Source organism: Periplaneta americana, chromosome 3, assembly GCF_040183065.1.
Source record: "Periplaneta americana isolate PAMFEO1 chromosome 3, P.americana_PAMFEO1_priV1, whole genome shotgun sequence".
NCBI lineage: Eukaryota > Metazoa > Arthropoda > Insecta > Blattodea > Blattidae > Periplaneta > Periplaneta americana.
In genome coordinates this window covers 78,793,729-78,812,501 of record NC_091119.1, presented here as the reverse complement: position 1 = coordinate 78,812,501, position 18,773 = coordinate 78,793,729, and the positions used below count along the sequence as shown (strand labels likewise).

General features: G+C 33.9%; 1 protein-coding gene across 6 annotated transcripts in view; it reads left to right on the top strand.

The window, feature by feature from the left end:
- The window catches only part of LOC138696193 (N(4)-(Beta-N-acetylglucosaminyl)-L-asparaginase-like), a 34,562-nt gene that overhangs the window by 9,247 nt on the left and 6,542 nt on the right, over positions 1-18,773 (top strand). For all 6 annotated transcript variants that reach the window (XM_069820823.1, XM_069820818.1, XM_069820822.1 and 3 more), the window contains 3 exons: positions 3,575-3,800; positions 4,657-4,847; positions 13,061-13,168. In XM_069820823.1, the coding sequence (XP_069676924.1) occupies positions 3,575-3,800; positions 4,657-4,847; positions 13,061-13,168 (525 nt within the window). The remainder of the gene's footprint in view (positions 1-3,574; positions 3,801-4,656; positions 4,848-13,060; positions 13,169-18,773) is intronic.

Here is an 18,773-nt window from a genome sequence, read left to right as displayed (position 1 = left end):
AGCAAGCACATTCTTCTGACCTTGACATTGTGCAAGGGCATCAAGCGCTAGGTTTGGAAGAAGGAAGGATTATGTATATGAATAAGCAGCCTGTTGGATTAAACGATTAGTGTACAAACTTCAAACACAACATGAAATTTTATGTCGTTATTTTTATATGGCTTCTATCTGTTTGACATTATATATATATATATATATATATATATATAGTCTGTAAAACAAAAGTACTAACACCAATTTCTTAATATTGCAGTTGTGCTTTAAACGTTAATAACATAATAAAGAGTTAAGAAGGAATATTCGCATAAATTCCATAGTAGTACAACTATACTGTACTAAGTGAATGAAACACATCATTTATAAAGAAAGCAATATCCCAAAGAAAGAGATTGAGTATGACATGATAAGTTGGAATTGATCTTGATGGTATCTTTAGCCTTAATAAAGTAATCAATAAACTAATCAAAACAATATTATAGTACAAAGCAAAGTTACCTAGGTATATGTTTTAACTGTAACTAATATTAAAAAAAAAATTCTTATCGCATTATGCGTTTAAAGTGATATTAGTGTGCAACTTCCTATCGTCAGAATATTAAATTATTTTCTCGAATTCTGCTGAAGCTATAGAGCTGACGTTTCACCAACAGATGGGGACATATCTTCTGTTTATGATGTAACAGTAGTTGCTTTGTTAATTTATTTCCTTACAAATATTTTCCATGTGAATATTTTCAAAATTTTCAATACACTATCTTCAGTAATATGTATTTACGATATATTAGATTTAAGAAAACATTGTTTCAGTACCTGTAAGGCTACTAAATAAACATATCTGAAAGTTTCACTTTTCTGTAAAAAAGTTGAGAAAATATTCCTTTTGAATAAAAAGCAAACTTGTGAAAAAGGAGCATTAAAATTAAAAGTTACATTCTTATAATGCACTTACACTTCTCAGACAAATCTAAAAATTAACATGGATACAGATTTAATAAGCTCTCTTTCCTTTATCCATTGAATCAGTGCTGGCCATCCCTGTATAATCTCAGTTTAGTGGCATATACTACCTCTTTCGTCTGTCTCTTTCTTTTCCTCTATAAAGCGCTCAGGGTCTCCTGAGCTCTAAAGCGTGCGCTTGCACCTATGGGCATCAGTTGACATGACTATGCTAGGCCTAAACCATCTTAAGTTAGGTTTTACTTCATAGTTCTTAAGCGCCTTCCTTGACTTCTTTTAGTCTCTTTCAAATGGTATACCATGTAACAAGTTAGGTTTTATTTAATAGTTTTTAACAGTCTTCCTAGGCTTCTTCTAACCTCTTTCAAGTGTTATGCCATGTAACAAGTTAGATTTTATGTCATAGTTTCTTCTAACTTTGGATTGTTACTTTAGTATTTGGTTTGGGATGAGATTATTAGAGTCAACAGCTGCTGGGAAGGTGGTTGTCTGCTAGCGTTTGCGTCGAGAGAGATAGATAGAGAGAGCAAGGCAGCATACAACCATAGCGAGTAGAAGACAGAAAGTAAGATCACTTGCCACGTGCTGTAGCTGAAGTATTGTCTTGAATAGCTCTGCGGGATTCTAAGCAGTGTGAAATGCCATCGTGTTTTGTGCTAGGGTGTAAGAATGGACATGGCAAGGATTCCTACAAAGGAATTAATTTCTTCAAATCCTCTAAGGACGAAGGTCAGTTTTCGAAGTGGGTGAGGGCAATTCCCAGAAAAAACAAGTCTCTTAGTCGAAAATTCTATGTTTGTCACGTCCATTTTTCAGGCAATTTGCTTGTATAGGTGGATTAATTTGTTGTGAATGACAAAACTGTTGAAATTCCAAGACTAAGGTGGAGTACACATTACTTAAAGCAAGTATATTTTGCATCTGTATTTATCATAGTGTATTATAGATAGAATCTATGGTTACAATTATAAATAAGCAGAGTTATATTTATTTTGAAACTCATATCTCACCACATGCTTCTCTCTGTTCCTTGCATATTTTCACAAGAACTAGTGATATTAACACCACACTGTGTCAGGCCATAAAAACTTCGCTAGTGATCTCACTTTCTGTCTTCTATTCGTTCTGGTACAACATTGCCGTACTCGTGCGCACAATACAAATAACATAGGACTGAATATAAATTATCAAAAGACAATAATGACCTTAGTCTCTGATTACTGTACGAATGACACCAAACAAACGTTGTTTCCTTCACTAACAATTCTTTGCATGACTCACAAACCCACACCTCATGCTTCTCTAGTCGTTTCTTGCATGTTGGCAATGTTGCAGACAGCACCATAATGGCCAGCAACATTCTGCTCGTCAACGTTTTTAAAATAATTATACACCTTTAACACAATTTCCTGTGCTTGCCTATGCAGTACTTGTCTTTTTACAATCTCTCCCTCCATTTATTTATCTTACACACATTATATGTTAGTTTTACTTATTCAGTGTATTGAAACCCTCACACGTAAACAAACGAACTTGGGACTGATTCTGATTGGTTCTACTGTACAAGCTTGTGACATTACATGCCAGAAATGCTATGGCGCACCTTCCCATTTGCCATTGACTTTAATAGTTACCTAGTTTTTGACGTAAAACTATATCTTTCTCCTCATTATAGGTATGGGCAAGGTTGTGATGTCATATGCCAGAAATGCTATCATTTATAGCAGATGACTGCCTTCCCAGCTGCCATTGGCTTTAGCAGTAATCTGGTTTTTGACTACATGTTTCTCCACAGTATGGGTATGGAGGGAGAGTCTAACTTGGGAATTGACTCACAAAAATGCAACTCATTTTTCCCCTCTTTTCTCCTTATCTTCCCATTGTTCGTATTCTCCATGTTCTTGTCTTCCCATTGTTCTCCTTGTATTTCCTTTGTTCTTGTTATCTTCCTCTCCTCCTTGTATTTCCCTTGTTCCCCATGTCTTCTCCTTCTCTTCGCCTTGTTCTCCATGTCTTACTCCCGTTCTCCTTGTTTTCCCTGCTTTTCTTTTTTTTGTGAAACTTGACAGGTGTCATCTTGCTTGCCAATTGATGACTTGTCAAAAGATGATGGCTTGACATGTCCAATAGTAGGAATGCTATCATTGTCTCTGAACGGGCTTTACTAGAATAACCTGTTTTACTGCCATTTCTCTACTGACATTTCGAATGCCTTGCACTCTGATAATCATACTTACTTACTTACTCACATAAGCCCGCCATTGGTCCCTATCCTGAGCAAGATTAATCCAGTCTCTACCATCATATCCCACCTCCCTCAAATCCATTCTAATATTATCTTCCCACGTATGTCTCGGTCTCCCCAAAGGTCTTTTTCCCTCTGACCTCCCAACTAACACTCTATATGCATTTCTGGATTCGCCCATACGTGCTACATGTCCTGCCCATCTCAAACGTCTGGATTTTATGTTCCTAATTATGTCAGGTGAAGAATACAATGCGTGCAGCTCTGCGTTGTGTAACTTTCTCTCTGACAATCATACACAACAAATTATATATTTGTGAGGCTTAGTTAGCATTATGCTGGTGTGAAGGAATTATTATTTCTGTGTTTTAGAATGACTATGAATATGGGAGCTGTTGGAGCACTAAGGCGTATCAAAAGTGCCATATCAGTTGCTCGCCATGTGTTGGAACGTACAAAACATTCCATGTTAGTAGGTGATCAGGCTACACAGTTTGCTGTCTCCATGGGCTTTAAAGAAGAATCACTGGAGACTGATAAATCTCGAGAAATGTGGAGACAGTGGAAAGAAAACAACTGCCAACCTAATTTTTGGATGGTATGTAATTTATAAGAGTAGAATTTGAAGACGTTTGTCTTGCTCTCTCTCTCTCTGGTTTTTTTGGCCCTGAATTAGCAAGAAATTTAAACTTTTGTTTTTTAATGAGAATATAAATTTCAATATTTCCCAAGACAATGGAAAATGATTTTAAAATGCTATATCTTCGGAACAATAATTGTACTAGAATCTGAATAATAATAAAATTAGTTTTATTGCAATATGAAGGTGCAGTTAGACCTTCTACATTATCGATTTTAATTGATTAATATAAACTCATGTTCTGCATGGAGTCCGTTTACTCATTACTGTTTTCCAGTTGGTATAAAAGAACAGAAATAATAAAATGGTAATTAGAAAAAGTTGTTATGGTTCTGAGGAAGTTTTCTCAAGAAATTTTTGGGTTTTACAACCACTGTTTATACATTTTCCCCTGTGTCATATTCACTTTTACTATACACATTTTTAACTAAAAACACTACTATTTGTGTTGCAGAAACATTATTATTATTATTATTATTATTATTATTGTTGTTGTTGTTATTTATCGGTAGCGTGATAGTAAATAATTATAAACATCAATTTTGGAAGCCAATCATGTAGTCATTATTAAGTTACAATTCATTTGAATCATATGAGACAAAGAGGAAGGCAGAAAATACGAAAGATTTGAAAAAGTTGGGTTTGCAGCGAAAGACCTGCCCTTGAGCAGAACACTGAATGATAAAATTTATTTGAATTAAATAAATTGAATTTTAAGAAGTGATTAAATTAATTTATATATGCAGTACTGGATAATCTTGCATTATTTAAAACTTTAAATAAGGAATATCTAGTTAGTTATTTATTAATTCAGAATGTGGAGCCTGACCCAACCAAATTTTGTGGACCATACAAAGTGACTCCTAATTTGGATGCTGGCAGTCAGAAGAGTGCAAACGTGTTCAGTGATAAAAACCATGACACGATTGGCATGGTTGCCATTGACAGCATGGGCAGGATAGCAGCTGGTACATCAACTAATGGAGCCAAATACAAAATTCCAGGGTGAGTAGTTCAGTATTCAATATTCTCACGAAAGTTTAATTTCTTTTATTATACTACAGTTATCTGTGCATTATCATCCTTCCCTCTGCTATTGGTACCATTGCCACCTCCATGACTGCTTCGAACATTACAACCAAAACTACCACCACTCTGCCACCGCTGCCATACTGCCACCACAGTCAACACATACTTCATCTCTTTCCTCCTTCTCTCCTGCATTACATCTATTTAACCTTCAATAAAAACTGATTTCACCATCTCATTGTGGGCTTCCACGTTTGTAAAATATGCTTCTATAAAAATAATAATTGCTGTGGTGTGCAAAATGATAGTAATATTTGTACATGTGTAATTGTCAGGCAGCGCATTTTCGTTTCCAAACAAGTTCGGAAAGTTATTGGTTAGTATATTGTGGAGTTTCAGGATTCAAACTCTAACCTTAAATGCTTACGTCAGGACGCCATGAATGGTAAAACCTAGTTCGGTGCATAATAATAATAATAATAATAGTAATAATAATAATAATAATAATAATAATAATAATAATAATAATAATAATAATAATAATAATGTATGTATGTATGTATTTATTCACACTGCAGTGGGTATATACCCGGTGGCAGTGGTAACTAATTACACTCAATAATGACAATAATAAACTTATTAATTAAAAATACAATTAATAATAATACTAATAATTAATACTAACAATAATTAATAACAACAACAACAATATACTAAATTAAATGAAACGATCACTTAAAATAACATTTGAAATAAATCTAATTTGTATCTTAAAACTAAGATTGAACTAAAACCCACGAGTATGATATGTTCATATCTGCACAAGTACCTTTCAAATTACACTCATTTCGCTGTCAACTCACTCACTGCACTGGAACTACGACACATTTCACTGATTCTATCCTGATTTCACTAACACTTCAAAAACATTTCACTGTTCAAATACTATGCACTACCACTATAAACTATAAAGCTTCACTGACAGGAACACGTTTCACTTACACAGCACACTTCACTGACACGACATACTTCTTCACTGACACAACATAATTCTTCACTGATACAACACTTCAATAACAACATATCATTTACACCCTTTAAATACTGTGTATAATTACCGTCTATTAGTAAGGTCCTTAAGCCTATTTTTAAATATATTTTTGGTTGTTGGTAAAGTCTTTAGTAAGTCTGCAGGTAAAGCATTCCAGTCCCTGATAGTACGATTGAGAAAAGAAAACTTTCCAGTGTCCGTCCTCTGCCTTCTTTTCCTCAATTTATATGAGTGGTCGTTCCTTGAAGAGTAATTTGGCGGCTGCAACCTATTTTTTATTTCTCTCCAGGCAGGCTCACCTCTGTTTTTTTTTAACAGTGCGCATAATCGAATTCGCGTTCTCCTGTCCGTGAGTGTGTCCCATTTTAATGGTGAATTTTTCCGACAACACTTAAGAGCCCGTTTTTGAATCTTTTCCAGTGTCTTAATATGTTCTAATCTGTAAGGATCCCAACATGCAGCACCATATTCCATTACTGGACGTACTAGTGATTTATATGCAATCTCTTTGGATTTATCAGAACCTTTTCTTAGTACCCTCATCACAAAGTGTAACACTCTCCATGCTTTTCCCGCTGTGTCTGTAACATGTTCCCCCCAGCCGAGATCGCTGCTAAATGTTATTCCAAGCTATTTACATTTGTTAACTTCCAGAATGGTTTCATCCCCTAACGTATATGATGCGACTATTTTATTTCTTTCCCTTGTAAAGCTGATGGCTTTGCTCTTTAGAGAATTTATTTTCATTTTGTTGGCTATTGCCCAATCGTTTATTCTATTGAGGTCATTCTGGAGAAGAGTAGTATCTTCATGACTTTTTATTTCCCTGTATACCATACAATCATCCGCGAATAAGCGAACCCTAGACAAGATATTAACTGGCAGATCATTTACAAAAGCCAAGAATAGAAGAGGCCCCAAGACACTCCCCTGCGGGACCCCGGAAGTAATTTCAATTGGGTTCGATAATTCCTCCCCTACCCGTACTCTCTGAGTGCGACAAGTTAAAAATTCCTTGATCCACTGGAGCACTCTGAAGTCAATCCCCGTTGATTGCAGTTTAACCAACAATATATCGTGTGGGACTACATCGAATGCGCATGAAAAGTCAATAATCACTGCATCTACTTGGCTATTGGAATCTATTCCGTCTTCTAAATCCTGACATACCGTTACTAATTGACTCTCACATGAATAGCCCCCCCCCCCCGAAATCCATGCTGACAGTTATGTAACCAATTTGAGTCATCCCAGTGCTGCCTTAGATAAGCTGAAATCAAGTGTTCCATCTGTTTGCAAACCACAGAGATAAGGCTGACCGGTCTGTAATTTTTTGTATCTGAGCGAGACCCTGACTTATAAATTGGCACCACTATTGCATCTTTCCAATCTCGCGGGACAGTACCATCGTTAATTGATATTTCAAATATACGCACTAGATAGGGTATCATGGCTTCCCCTCCCATTGATAATAATAATAAAAATAAAAATAATAATAATAATAATAATAATAATAATAATAGATCATGACAACTGTAAGTGGGATTGCTACTAAATTGAAATGGCCTGTCCAGCTACTTTTTAACCACATAAACGCAAAAAACTGCAAAACTAGCACTCTACAAAATATTAGTCCTACATGTGACAGAAAATATAATTAGATCGATGAAAATACTGAACTAGTATATATAATACATATTATAGAACATAATAGTAAACATTATAATATTAATTGTATATACTCTATAAATACAATATATACAATTCATTTATTTATGTGTATTGTGGGTCCCTATCACCACGGCATGGCGCGTCCTCAGGTTGCGGATAGAGGAGACGGCCTCCAGATATGGAGGGTAGCTGAGAATATATTGCATAAGCAGTCATGGACAGCCGATAAGGGGTGGTCCTCCAGCTTGAGGGTTGGGCGAAGAGGTAACAACCCATCACCGTAAAAAACACCTTGTTACGAAACCAACACTAAAACTGGATTGATCTTGCTCAGGCTAGGGACCAATGGCGGGCTTATGTGAGGGCGGCAATGTACCTCTGGGTTCCTTAAAAGCCATAAGTAAGTAAGTAATTCATTTAACAAAATCAGCTCCATTACGGTAAACAAAAACATATATTTTGAGATTATGAAATTCATATCTTTTACCATAATACTGTCAGTAAAAATTTGTTTAAGCTAAGAAAATGTTCTTCCTACATCACAAGACATTACAGAAACACAATTATAATAACAAAAATCAATATACAAATTAACACTATTTACATTTTATACAAGATATACAAAATACAAAATATAGTAAATACGATATAACATATATTGATAAATTAAAACAATATTAATACGGAAGTCTCAATGAAAATGCAACTTATTCAATATTAGAATCAGATCACAATATAGTCGTAACTTGGTGTTTTGGGTCATTCCATGTCAAAGGACTCTGTATGCAAAAAAATTAAAATATTTTAAAGTAATTGTAATATCCATATTTCTAGAGTAGATGAACCTTTATACCAAATAAACAGTTAATTTTATGAACATATTAAATTATTTAATGTCTATGTCCCTTAATTTGCTTAATAACAGGGGTCATTTGTCTTTAGGTGACTATGCTTATGTCTGTGCTTGCTTTTACATGAATGTTTGTAACAGTGTTTGAAATTTGTAGACTATGTGTTTATTTTTTTAATTAATTTCAATAGCAGTGGTATTTTTGTTTTCTTTGTAAATAAATATCTATGTCACATTGCTGCTGATAAAATATGTAATCTTAATGTCACACACGCAACATTTTCTAATTAGAATTTACGTGGTATGTTAATGTTTCTCTGCAACTTCTATTATATCATCTTAAAAGTACCGGTATACATTTTATTTGTATCACCAACAAGTTATAATCATATTCATAATCAAGAGTCCCATCGCTACCTTCCTGTGGTGCAGCTGTTAGTAAGCATAATTTTACAAGCTGATCTAAAGAGAGGGGCTACTCATCAATTAGCACTGGTCAGCTTGATGAGTGAATGACTGAATTTGGTATAATTTTCCTCTATTCAATACCTAATTCCCTCTTTACCCTTTCCTATCCAGTTCTCTGACTGAACTCTTGCTTTCTTCAACACCGACGGCATTAGAGCATTCGAGGCCTAGGAGTTCAGTTCAATTTCCTTCCTCCTCTTTCTACTTTTCTGTTCCTAGTGCTGACCTGCTATGGCACTAAAATCATCCTCCAGTGGCTTAAGGAGGGAAAGCTGGTGATCCACAAGATCTCCTAGCTAGGTCCAATGGACCCATCGACCAACAGCAGATGTAGTCCTCCAGACATTCTGGAGGTTGTGTGTGAATGAAGTAGCCACCAAAACGTTAAAATATGGTGTTCACTTAAATCGGCTACAACTTGCCATTTTCACTCCAATATGAAATGAGAACCATTAAGGTAAAATTATCCGGAGGTAAAATAGTCCCCCAATCGGATCTCCGGGTGGGGACTACTTTAATGGTACAGAATCAACTAAACATCTTACAATGAAATGCTCGAAAATCGTCTGTAGCTGCATTTAGATTGGCAACAGGTCATGATTGTTTGGCCAAACACCTGCATAGAATTGGAATATATCAAACTCAAACCAAGAAATGGATTCGGAACACCTCAAAATCTGTGCTTCAGATATCTTTGAAAAATATTGGAGTGCAAGAGGTCAAATGACTTTATTGTCAAACGCCTGGCATTAGAAAACAACAACAACATAATCCAAGAGTACAGAATTGTAATAAAATCTTCACTTGATTGAGAAGGAGCTGTATCATTTCATCACACACGCAACAAAGACTGACATTTTGTTTTTGTTAAGTGTATACTTCTTAACAAACTGAAAACTTCAATACTGATTTAAGTAATTGATGGCTAATATAATACATGAAAATAAAAATGTTAGCTCTTAAAACATTTTATCTACAGTGTCTTTTGTAAATGAATCTACTGTCAAAATGTCACACACGCAACAGTGGAATGATATAGGTACAACATTGACGATGTAGTGCCTGTATTGTACTATGATTAATTACTCTCTATGCTATGGATACCTGCTTTACAATTCTACCCTGCTTATGCATCCACGTGACGTAATAGATGTACCAGAAGGAACTGCTTGATCCGCTGTATGTTTGGGAACACAAATGCGCTGCCTGGTAATTATATAAGATTATTTAGATTTATTGAATGGTTGATTTGAAATAGAAATTATTTCTATTTTGATAGTATTAGCAGCTGTAATTAACTTTTACAAAAAATTACAAAGAAGTTCAGTGTCTGCATTTTTATTTGAAATATATTATTACTAAAGCTGTCAATTAACTAAATTTTGATCAATTAACGAGATGTCTTTAATCGATTAACCAGCTGGTTAAACGAATTTTAATCCATTTTAAAGAACAAAAACACTTAATATTATTTTATAATAATCCATATGGTATGAAGAAGTGAAGACGTGTTTTACAAATATTTTTAATTGCATTGATGTAGGTAGCAAATAATTATTAAGAAACAATAAAATTGACACTGATGATGTACCAGTGTACAAAAAGTTTGAAAAAAACAGGTTTCAAGTTTACACTTATTTACAGTCACATTACTTTGTTCCAGCCAAGCACTTTACGTTGACAACACTTAACAAGTTTATTCGTTATTCCAGTTTCCTTAACACAAGATACAAGTTTCACTATTAGGGTATGGACATGCTGAAGATGCATTGCTGCTTGTAGTCGAGGTTTACATTGTGGTCGAAACTGGATGTCACCTCCTTGTAACAAAAATACAGATTTAAATGGGACAGCATATGTCGAAGATGCTCGCGACAGTTCACCCTCATGGTTTACATGGAGATGTAACGCAATTACAAGAAATTTTGTGTTTTCATCACTGTAGAAAGGAAGACATTGCTGTAGATTGCTTCTGATTGATATGAGATGTGACATCTCTTTCTATTCTACTGCGTCCTTCATTGTACTATCAAGACAGCCAGAATGTGTTGTGTGATTAGTAATAATTATTTGTTTTACTACTGAGATTTTTTATATAGAGTTTAATTTTGTTTCTGAAAACTATGAAAGGTGATCTAATAGATTTAATGTTGAATACTCATCTGTATAGGCTAGACATAAACAGCACACAACCGAATTGTTTTGGCAAGGGAGTGAAGGAATAACAAAATTAGGAGCAAGGGTGTGTTTTATATGTAGTTGGTTCACATTGTTACTTTAGTATGGCTAGTTCCTTTCCCCCTCCAATGCATACATCGCCAATTAGGTACATATTCAACTAATCAGACCTCAGATGCATACAAACAATAAATTGTTCTTTCTCCGACACATATCAAGTGAGATATTCTGCCTGATAATATATATACATATCAGTCAGAACCTAAGAGGCACATAAAATTAATTATCTGTTAATTATAAATAAATTAATTCTGTTTCAAAACTATTTTTATCTTAATTTATAAATGAACTGTGTAAACTCCATAGTAAAACATTTATGTAACCATTTACATTGAAAAGAATGTTCAAAATCATTTTTCAATGCAAGAACACAACTTGGTTGACAGCTGTTCCCCATGTGACTGAATACATTATGAAAAAGTACGCGAATACTGAAGGATTAAGAGGTGATACTAAGTGAAAAGTGAAATTTTGAATATGAAAACCAAGTAAATTAAAAAAAGTATATATATATATATATATACACACTGTTGTTTAGTCAACTATCCGAAGACAGGTCTGAACCTCACAAGTGATACCAAGAAGGCACCGCTTATGAGGCAACTAGGCCAGGAGATAATGGGGTAGGGTGACCAGTTCCTTTCCCCCTTCATTGCATACATCCCTGACTAGTAACATATTACACTAGTCAGGCTTCAGATGCATACAAACAATTGTTCTTCCTCCCGACATATTGTCAAGTGAGGTGTACTATAATGTTCTTATTGTTCCATCAGGGTTTCTCCAAAATTTGACTATCATTGTCTTGATGGATAAAACATATTGAAAATATAGAAAATATGCCGGGATCAATAAAATTTATTGTTGCAACAGGATTTATCATAATATCGGTTTTCGTTATACGAAGTTTCGACTGTATTCTGTATTCAAGAGCTTAATACCAACGAGAACCAAATTACAATTGCACATTTCTGTCATTAGATCGCTCATGTTATAAGCATTTGAGGTATGATCTTCAGAGACTGAACTGTATCCAACACACTGCAGAACAGTCACAAGAGCAGATTACCACATTGATATTACACAACTGTATAACGATCTTAACATCAGTTTATTTAGAGGTTAGACCAAAAACTACAAGAAACTTACCTGGAAAAGCTACGCTCTTATGTCAATCATCTCATGCAAGAATTAGTTTAGTGATTAACTTGCACTCACTACAGTCAGTTCACCTATTTTCACCATTGACGAAGAATAAAGAAAGATGGGAATGTTGTAATATGACTACAAAAGACAAGGGTCTGTAATAGACCTGGAACTTCTTTAAACAGGCATATCAAATGCCATCATAGCAAAAAATAATAATAATAATAATAATAATAATAATAATAATAATAATAATAATAATAATAATAATAATAATAATAACTTTTCTACACAGAGAAAGAGCATATGAAGCATGAAGCACAGGCATGAATGGACCTGATATCTGCAGGATAAATTCAATGACTTAATGCTTTGTAGGAGTGACAAACAGTCAACTGCAAACACTTACTTGTCCTGTGCATGCATATAACTACCTTGAAAAGAGTACAACTTACATGTGAAAGTACGTCATTCATTATTAATGTTCTGCCTAAGGACAAAAACCCAGCATCCTCCAGTCTTTCCTATTTTTCGCCTTCCTCTTAGTCTCATCATATGATCGAAAGTATCTACATTGCCAAATTTATAGGCCTATAAACATTCTCTGAAAGTTGCGGGAAGTACATTCCCTGTATGCCAAGGCGACATTAAAGAATCAAATAGGCGTGCATCAACAGAAATAAGATGTTCACGTGTTCTTGTGCTCTTATTGACGCATTTTTGCTAGTAAAGTAGTTGTAATTTGCTAATATTGGCATTTCTTAGGAGAGTTGGTGACTCTCCTATTCCAGGGGCAGGAGCATATGCAGATTATGCTATTGGTGCTGCAGCAGCTACAGGAGATGGCGACATCATGATGAGATTCTTACCCAGGTGTGTATTATTCATACAGAGGAGATAAGATTTCCCTTATCTGCAACTAAAAGTGGTTCATGTTTTGGATGCAAAAAATGATCGATTTTATTGTAATGCATACATAAGGAATTTCTTTGTAGACTCAGTTCTTACTGGATGTTGATTGCTCTCTTATTGACAGATGATTCATATTTGATTATAGCGGGACCAATTGATCATGTAAAGAGGATCAGTTATCAGCCTTGTATTCCCTACCTTGGTGCCAAGTATAACATCCCTCTCTTCAATTGATCAGTATTATGTTTACTTTTTGACTAGTAGATGACACTTTCTATTTTAAAAACAAATATTAAGCATAGAAGTTATAGATTTATATAATGGTGAAAAACTAAGACTATAAAGTGCAACACACAACACGAAAACAGAGATGTTTTGAAAAGAGGAGGTTGTTCTGAAGTTGTGTAAATGTCAGTTTTTTTAAGTTAATGTTAAGAAAGAGATTAGACTAAACGAAACAATGTATGTGAGTAAGATATCATTTATCATGTTTATATTAACTCTTGAATGCATCCTTTAATAAATCACTCCAAATTAATAGAGTGGATTGTGTACGAAGATAATTTTTATGTTAACCTTACTGTGCATCTTTTTTTTTTTGTTTGTTAAGTTTATTTTATTCACACCTTAACATCTGTGGTCATGTCACGTGTTTAGAATCTGTGGGTATATCAGCAGGCTGTTCTTACTCCTGTTGAGTTCCTGTTTCTATTGTGTGTTGTAGATGGCTTGTGTTCATGTACTTTATTATAGACTTTGATTAATGTTTTTGGTATTGGTAATTGCAGCAGTGATGAATCATGGCATGTATCTTTCCAATCCGGCATTTGCCTTTATGACTGAGGAAAATCATGAAAAACCCCAGTCAGATTGGTTGGCCACGGGGTTTGAACCCAGGACCTCCCGAATCCGTGTCTCAAACGCTACCATCTGAGCCATCTCGCTCGGTCATATAGCATTCTTTATGCAAATAAAAAAATGAGGTACCCTACATAAATATTATTTTAAGAAACACAGGAAACGAATATGGGTAAATTGTGAGCACAGGAACGCCATTTCGTGACACCTATTAAAACAACTCAGCTTCAGTGAGCTCTATGGTAAAATGCTTATTTATTATAGGCTGTATTTTTGGTCCAGTAAAAATACTCATCTTTACACAAAACTCTTAACTATTATGTTATGTGAACGAAAAGAAACTTAAATGTATAAAATTAGAGCATTTTATGAGGACCAAATAAAGTTGCAATAATCAAATTACACAATATTTGGACAGAATATCAAGTTTTCTGTGCATAAAGATCTATTTTACTCTTACCTCAGTCCTCACATGTAGCATTACATCCATCTAGAGAAACTACAAATTTCAAATAGTGAAGGAATTACCCAAATCAATTAATTAGCTTCTGAGATTACTTCATACAAATACATAAAGATTCTCTGTAAATTAATATTGATAAACATCAAGGCTGCCTTAAATAGACGGAGTCACTTGTTTTAATTTCATTAGGCCTATAACCATCGTCGTTTTTCGTGCAATAACTTCTATGTGATATATTTATCGATTTTCTGATTTTTGCTCTATTAAATAACTTAAATAGTGATACAGCAAATAATAAAATCTCCTATATGTAATTATATTTCTTTCTTTCGAAAATGTAAGAATTCACGATCTCCTATGTACCACTGCCATAGAGTGAATAAATGTATTTTTTCTTTCTACTGAAAAATTTTATATTTTGCACATAGGAGTTATTGCAGAAACAACGACACTATAATCTGAGGTGGCAGTGAAAATGTATTGTATTGTTATTTTAAAAGCCTTGTATATCCTTAAATATCAGTTCTATAAAAATTTTGCTTAGAATAAAACTTATCGGAAATAATTTTTAAAGAACCTTTTGTTATGTAATATTAAAAAAAAAAAAATCAATAATAAGCGAGATATTTCGAGTTATTTAATTCACGGCCCCTTGTAATACCCTTTTAAATAAAGTATTTTGAATGCCATATAGACTAAAATCTAAGTTACAACAAACTTAATATATATTCCAATTTTCATCGAAATCCGTTTAGCCATTATCGCGTGAAAAGGTAACAAACATCCAGACAGACAGACAAAAATTTCAAATAAGCGATTTTCGGTCTCAGGATGGATAATTTATTACACATGTTAACACCAATTATTTTTGGAAAAGCGAAAATTACCAGAATAATTTCGGTTACAGATTTATTATTAGTATAGATTATATTATATTATATATTGTTTAAAAAGCGTGTTGATAATGGATGTACTCCGATAAGTAGTCCTAAGTTTTTTCTTGAATCTCAGAAGGAACAACTTTTACAACAGCACAACATAATCTGCTTGGCTCATTACCCATTTTTTTTTGCATTGCATTTATTGCATAGTATATTCATTTTATGTATTTGAACACGATTCAATTGAGCATAGTTAAAAATTGGATTATAAAATAATGGAATTCTAAGCAATGTAGGTACTATTATTGCATACTAAATCAATACACTCTCGTTCGTTAATTCTCTGAGATGAAAATGAATGTACATATAAACATTATTTTAAGAAATATAGGAAACGAATATACAGAATAGCCTATCAAGTTTTCTGTGCATAAGAAGCTATTTTAATCTTACCTGTCCTCGATTCACTCAGAAGTTACTGTAATAACATTATAGCATTATGTCCATCTAGATAAACTACACTTTCCAATGGTGAAATAATAATTATACAAATCTATTAATTAGCTTCCAAGAGTATTTCATACAAACACAGAAACATTCTCTGTAGGCTATGTTTAATAGCTTCCGTTTGTTGTCGTCCAAGGCCCCTTATAGACGAAGTCACTTGTTTCTATTTCATTACAGGCCATTACGTGGAATTGTTATTTTCATTTTAAAACTCATTTATGTCATTAAATATCAAAATTTTGCATAGAATAAAACTTATCGGAAATCATTTTTAAAGAAACTTCTGTTATGTAATATTTTTCATGAAAATTAATAATAAGGGAGATATTTTTATTTATTTAATTCAAGCCCTCTTATAACCCCTCTTTTAAATAAAGTATTTTGAATGCCATATAGCCTAAGATCTAAGTTACAACGAACTTAATTTATATTCCAATTTTCGTATAAATCGGTTGAACCATTATTGCGTGAAAAGGTAACTAACATCCAGACAGACAGACATACAAACAGACATATAAACAAGAATTTCAAAAAAGCGATTTTCGGTATCAGGGTGGTTAATTATATATGTCAGGACCAATTATTTTTGGAAGAGCGAAAATTACCAGAAAAATTTCGGTTACAGATTTATTATCAGTATAGATTAATGACTAAATGTCATCTACTATTCTGAACTGAGGCTAACAGAATGATAGTAGACAGGAGGAACCTTCATAATATCACTCCACACAACTACTTCTTTCTAATAGACTTAACATCCCCTTCACTAAATTACCCCCTACTTGGTTCTAATTAATATGATACAATTGTAAGATTAAAAAAATTGAATTATATGGTATTCTAAATTTTTCCTAAGATCTAATTTTATCATGGCATCAGCTAGCGGAAAAGGCTTCTTGTTTAAATATATGCTTCAGGCTTAAATACTGTAACTACCAAACGGTTTGGATCCCAAGAGCAGCATTAATGAGTAACTCCCCAGTGTCTGTTACAAGTTTGGACTCTGCTGTAGTGAAAATCACGTAAGTGTAGCTCCTAAAAGTCTAATTTGGTCATCTCTTCAGTGTTGCCAACTAATACCAGTTATCACCAAAGAGGGAAAAATCACAATGCTACGTACTGATATAATGATGATGATGATGATAATAATAATAATAATAATACAGTGATTAACAATAACTACATGTCCTATTTATTTACCACATCTCATATTTATGTTGCGACGTGTTTTCTACATGATGAAATAGTACAGTATATTTTCCGTCTGGAATTCTCGCATATTATGTTGGTAATTAAGATTAGTAGGCCTATGATCTAATATTAAAATTTATTTTGTCTGGCAACATGAAATTCATTTCTTTAATTAAACAGTTTACGATTCACGAGACCTAACTGAAAAATGTACTTTGATCACATGAAATGATTAGTATGAATTCCGAAAACAGAACACCACTTTAAAATGTATAGTTTACTTTCTTTCATGGAGAAGTCGCTACCATGCTATTTTCTCTCTTGGACATTTTAATAAAAATCTAAACACGAAAGAATTTAATTAAATCGTCAATATATTTACATGCATGTTTCACACGAAGTAGGTCTATAAGTTATTTCTTATTTTACACTTACCTGAATAGAGAGTTGAATTGGAATCACAACGAAACAGAACTGAATTGTGTGTTTATATTAATACAGGCAGGGGGCTTGTCCATAAGAGCTATGGAGCTGCAGCACTCCCTGCTTTGACAGGAAAATAAAAATATTTATTTTAACTTGTAGAAGAATTGTTACAGCTTTTGTTGGTAAATTGCTTTATATTTCATCTGGCCGGGAATATGTACTATTATCTTATGCATAATCTTTTTGCCCGTCGACTGTATTGGAATTGACACTGCATTCAAAGTCGTCCTGGGATCTGCAGGGTGGTCAGCTCATAGAGAGTGTGTCTTAAAGGTCAGGGGGTAGAGAGGTGAAGGGAAGCAGAGGGAAACTGCCGCTGTTTAAAACCCATATTTCGCTGCAGTGGCTTGCAGAGCCAGGCGACAAGGGAAGATCTTTCCTCCCCTCCCACACCGCTATTGTAATGCTGCGTCAAATGGATTCTCTATTCCCTTGAAACTTAATGACAACATTTTTATTTTCTCTTCATACACTTATTCTTGTAGAATCTTATCGAGTTAATATAACGAAATTAATATTCACTTTTGCCTTATTATTACGTATATATCCAGCCTCCAATAGAACCTAATATTTGCCTTAATTCAAAATGATTGCACGAGTAGAATCCTTTTGATATAGCACGTAAAATATGAAAGAGACTTCTTTTCCAGTTTTAGAAAATTGTTGACCATCAGTATATCTGAGTGTTGCTTTGGTGTGAAGTCTTAGTATAGTAACTTAACCAGTGCAAATGTGCAAGCATGAGTGTGTGTGAATTGCAGAATATTAATTTTATTTTTCTCAACTTTCCTTTGCGGAGAAAATAGATGCAATGAAGTGAAATTAAATGGTCGTCCGTTACCTGACTTAAATCTTACTCAAGGTTCATCCAGCCGAAATAGTGCATTTATGTAAGGAAGAATAACAACGAAATTTACGCTAAGCATTTGTGGTTACGTGGATATGAACAAAAAAATTCAGTATTTTGTTTTCCTTGCCTCCTCTTCGGTGGTGATACTGCATAGACTAGGAGTGGTGTGACAGATTTAGGAAATTTGCCCCTAAAAATTAAAAAGCACGAATCTTCGCAGTCTCACCTGAAAAATGTTGTTTCATTGGCTATGTTAGGCAAAACTAATATTGCTGTGCAATTATGTGAAGCGAACAGAACAAACATTCTCAAACATAATCAAGAAGTGAG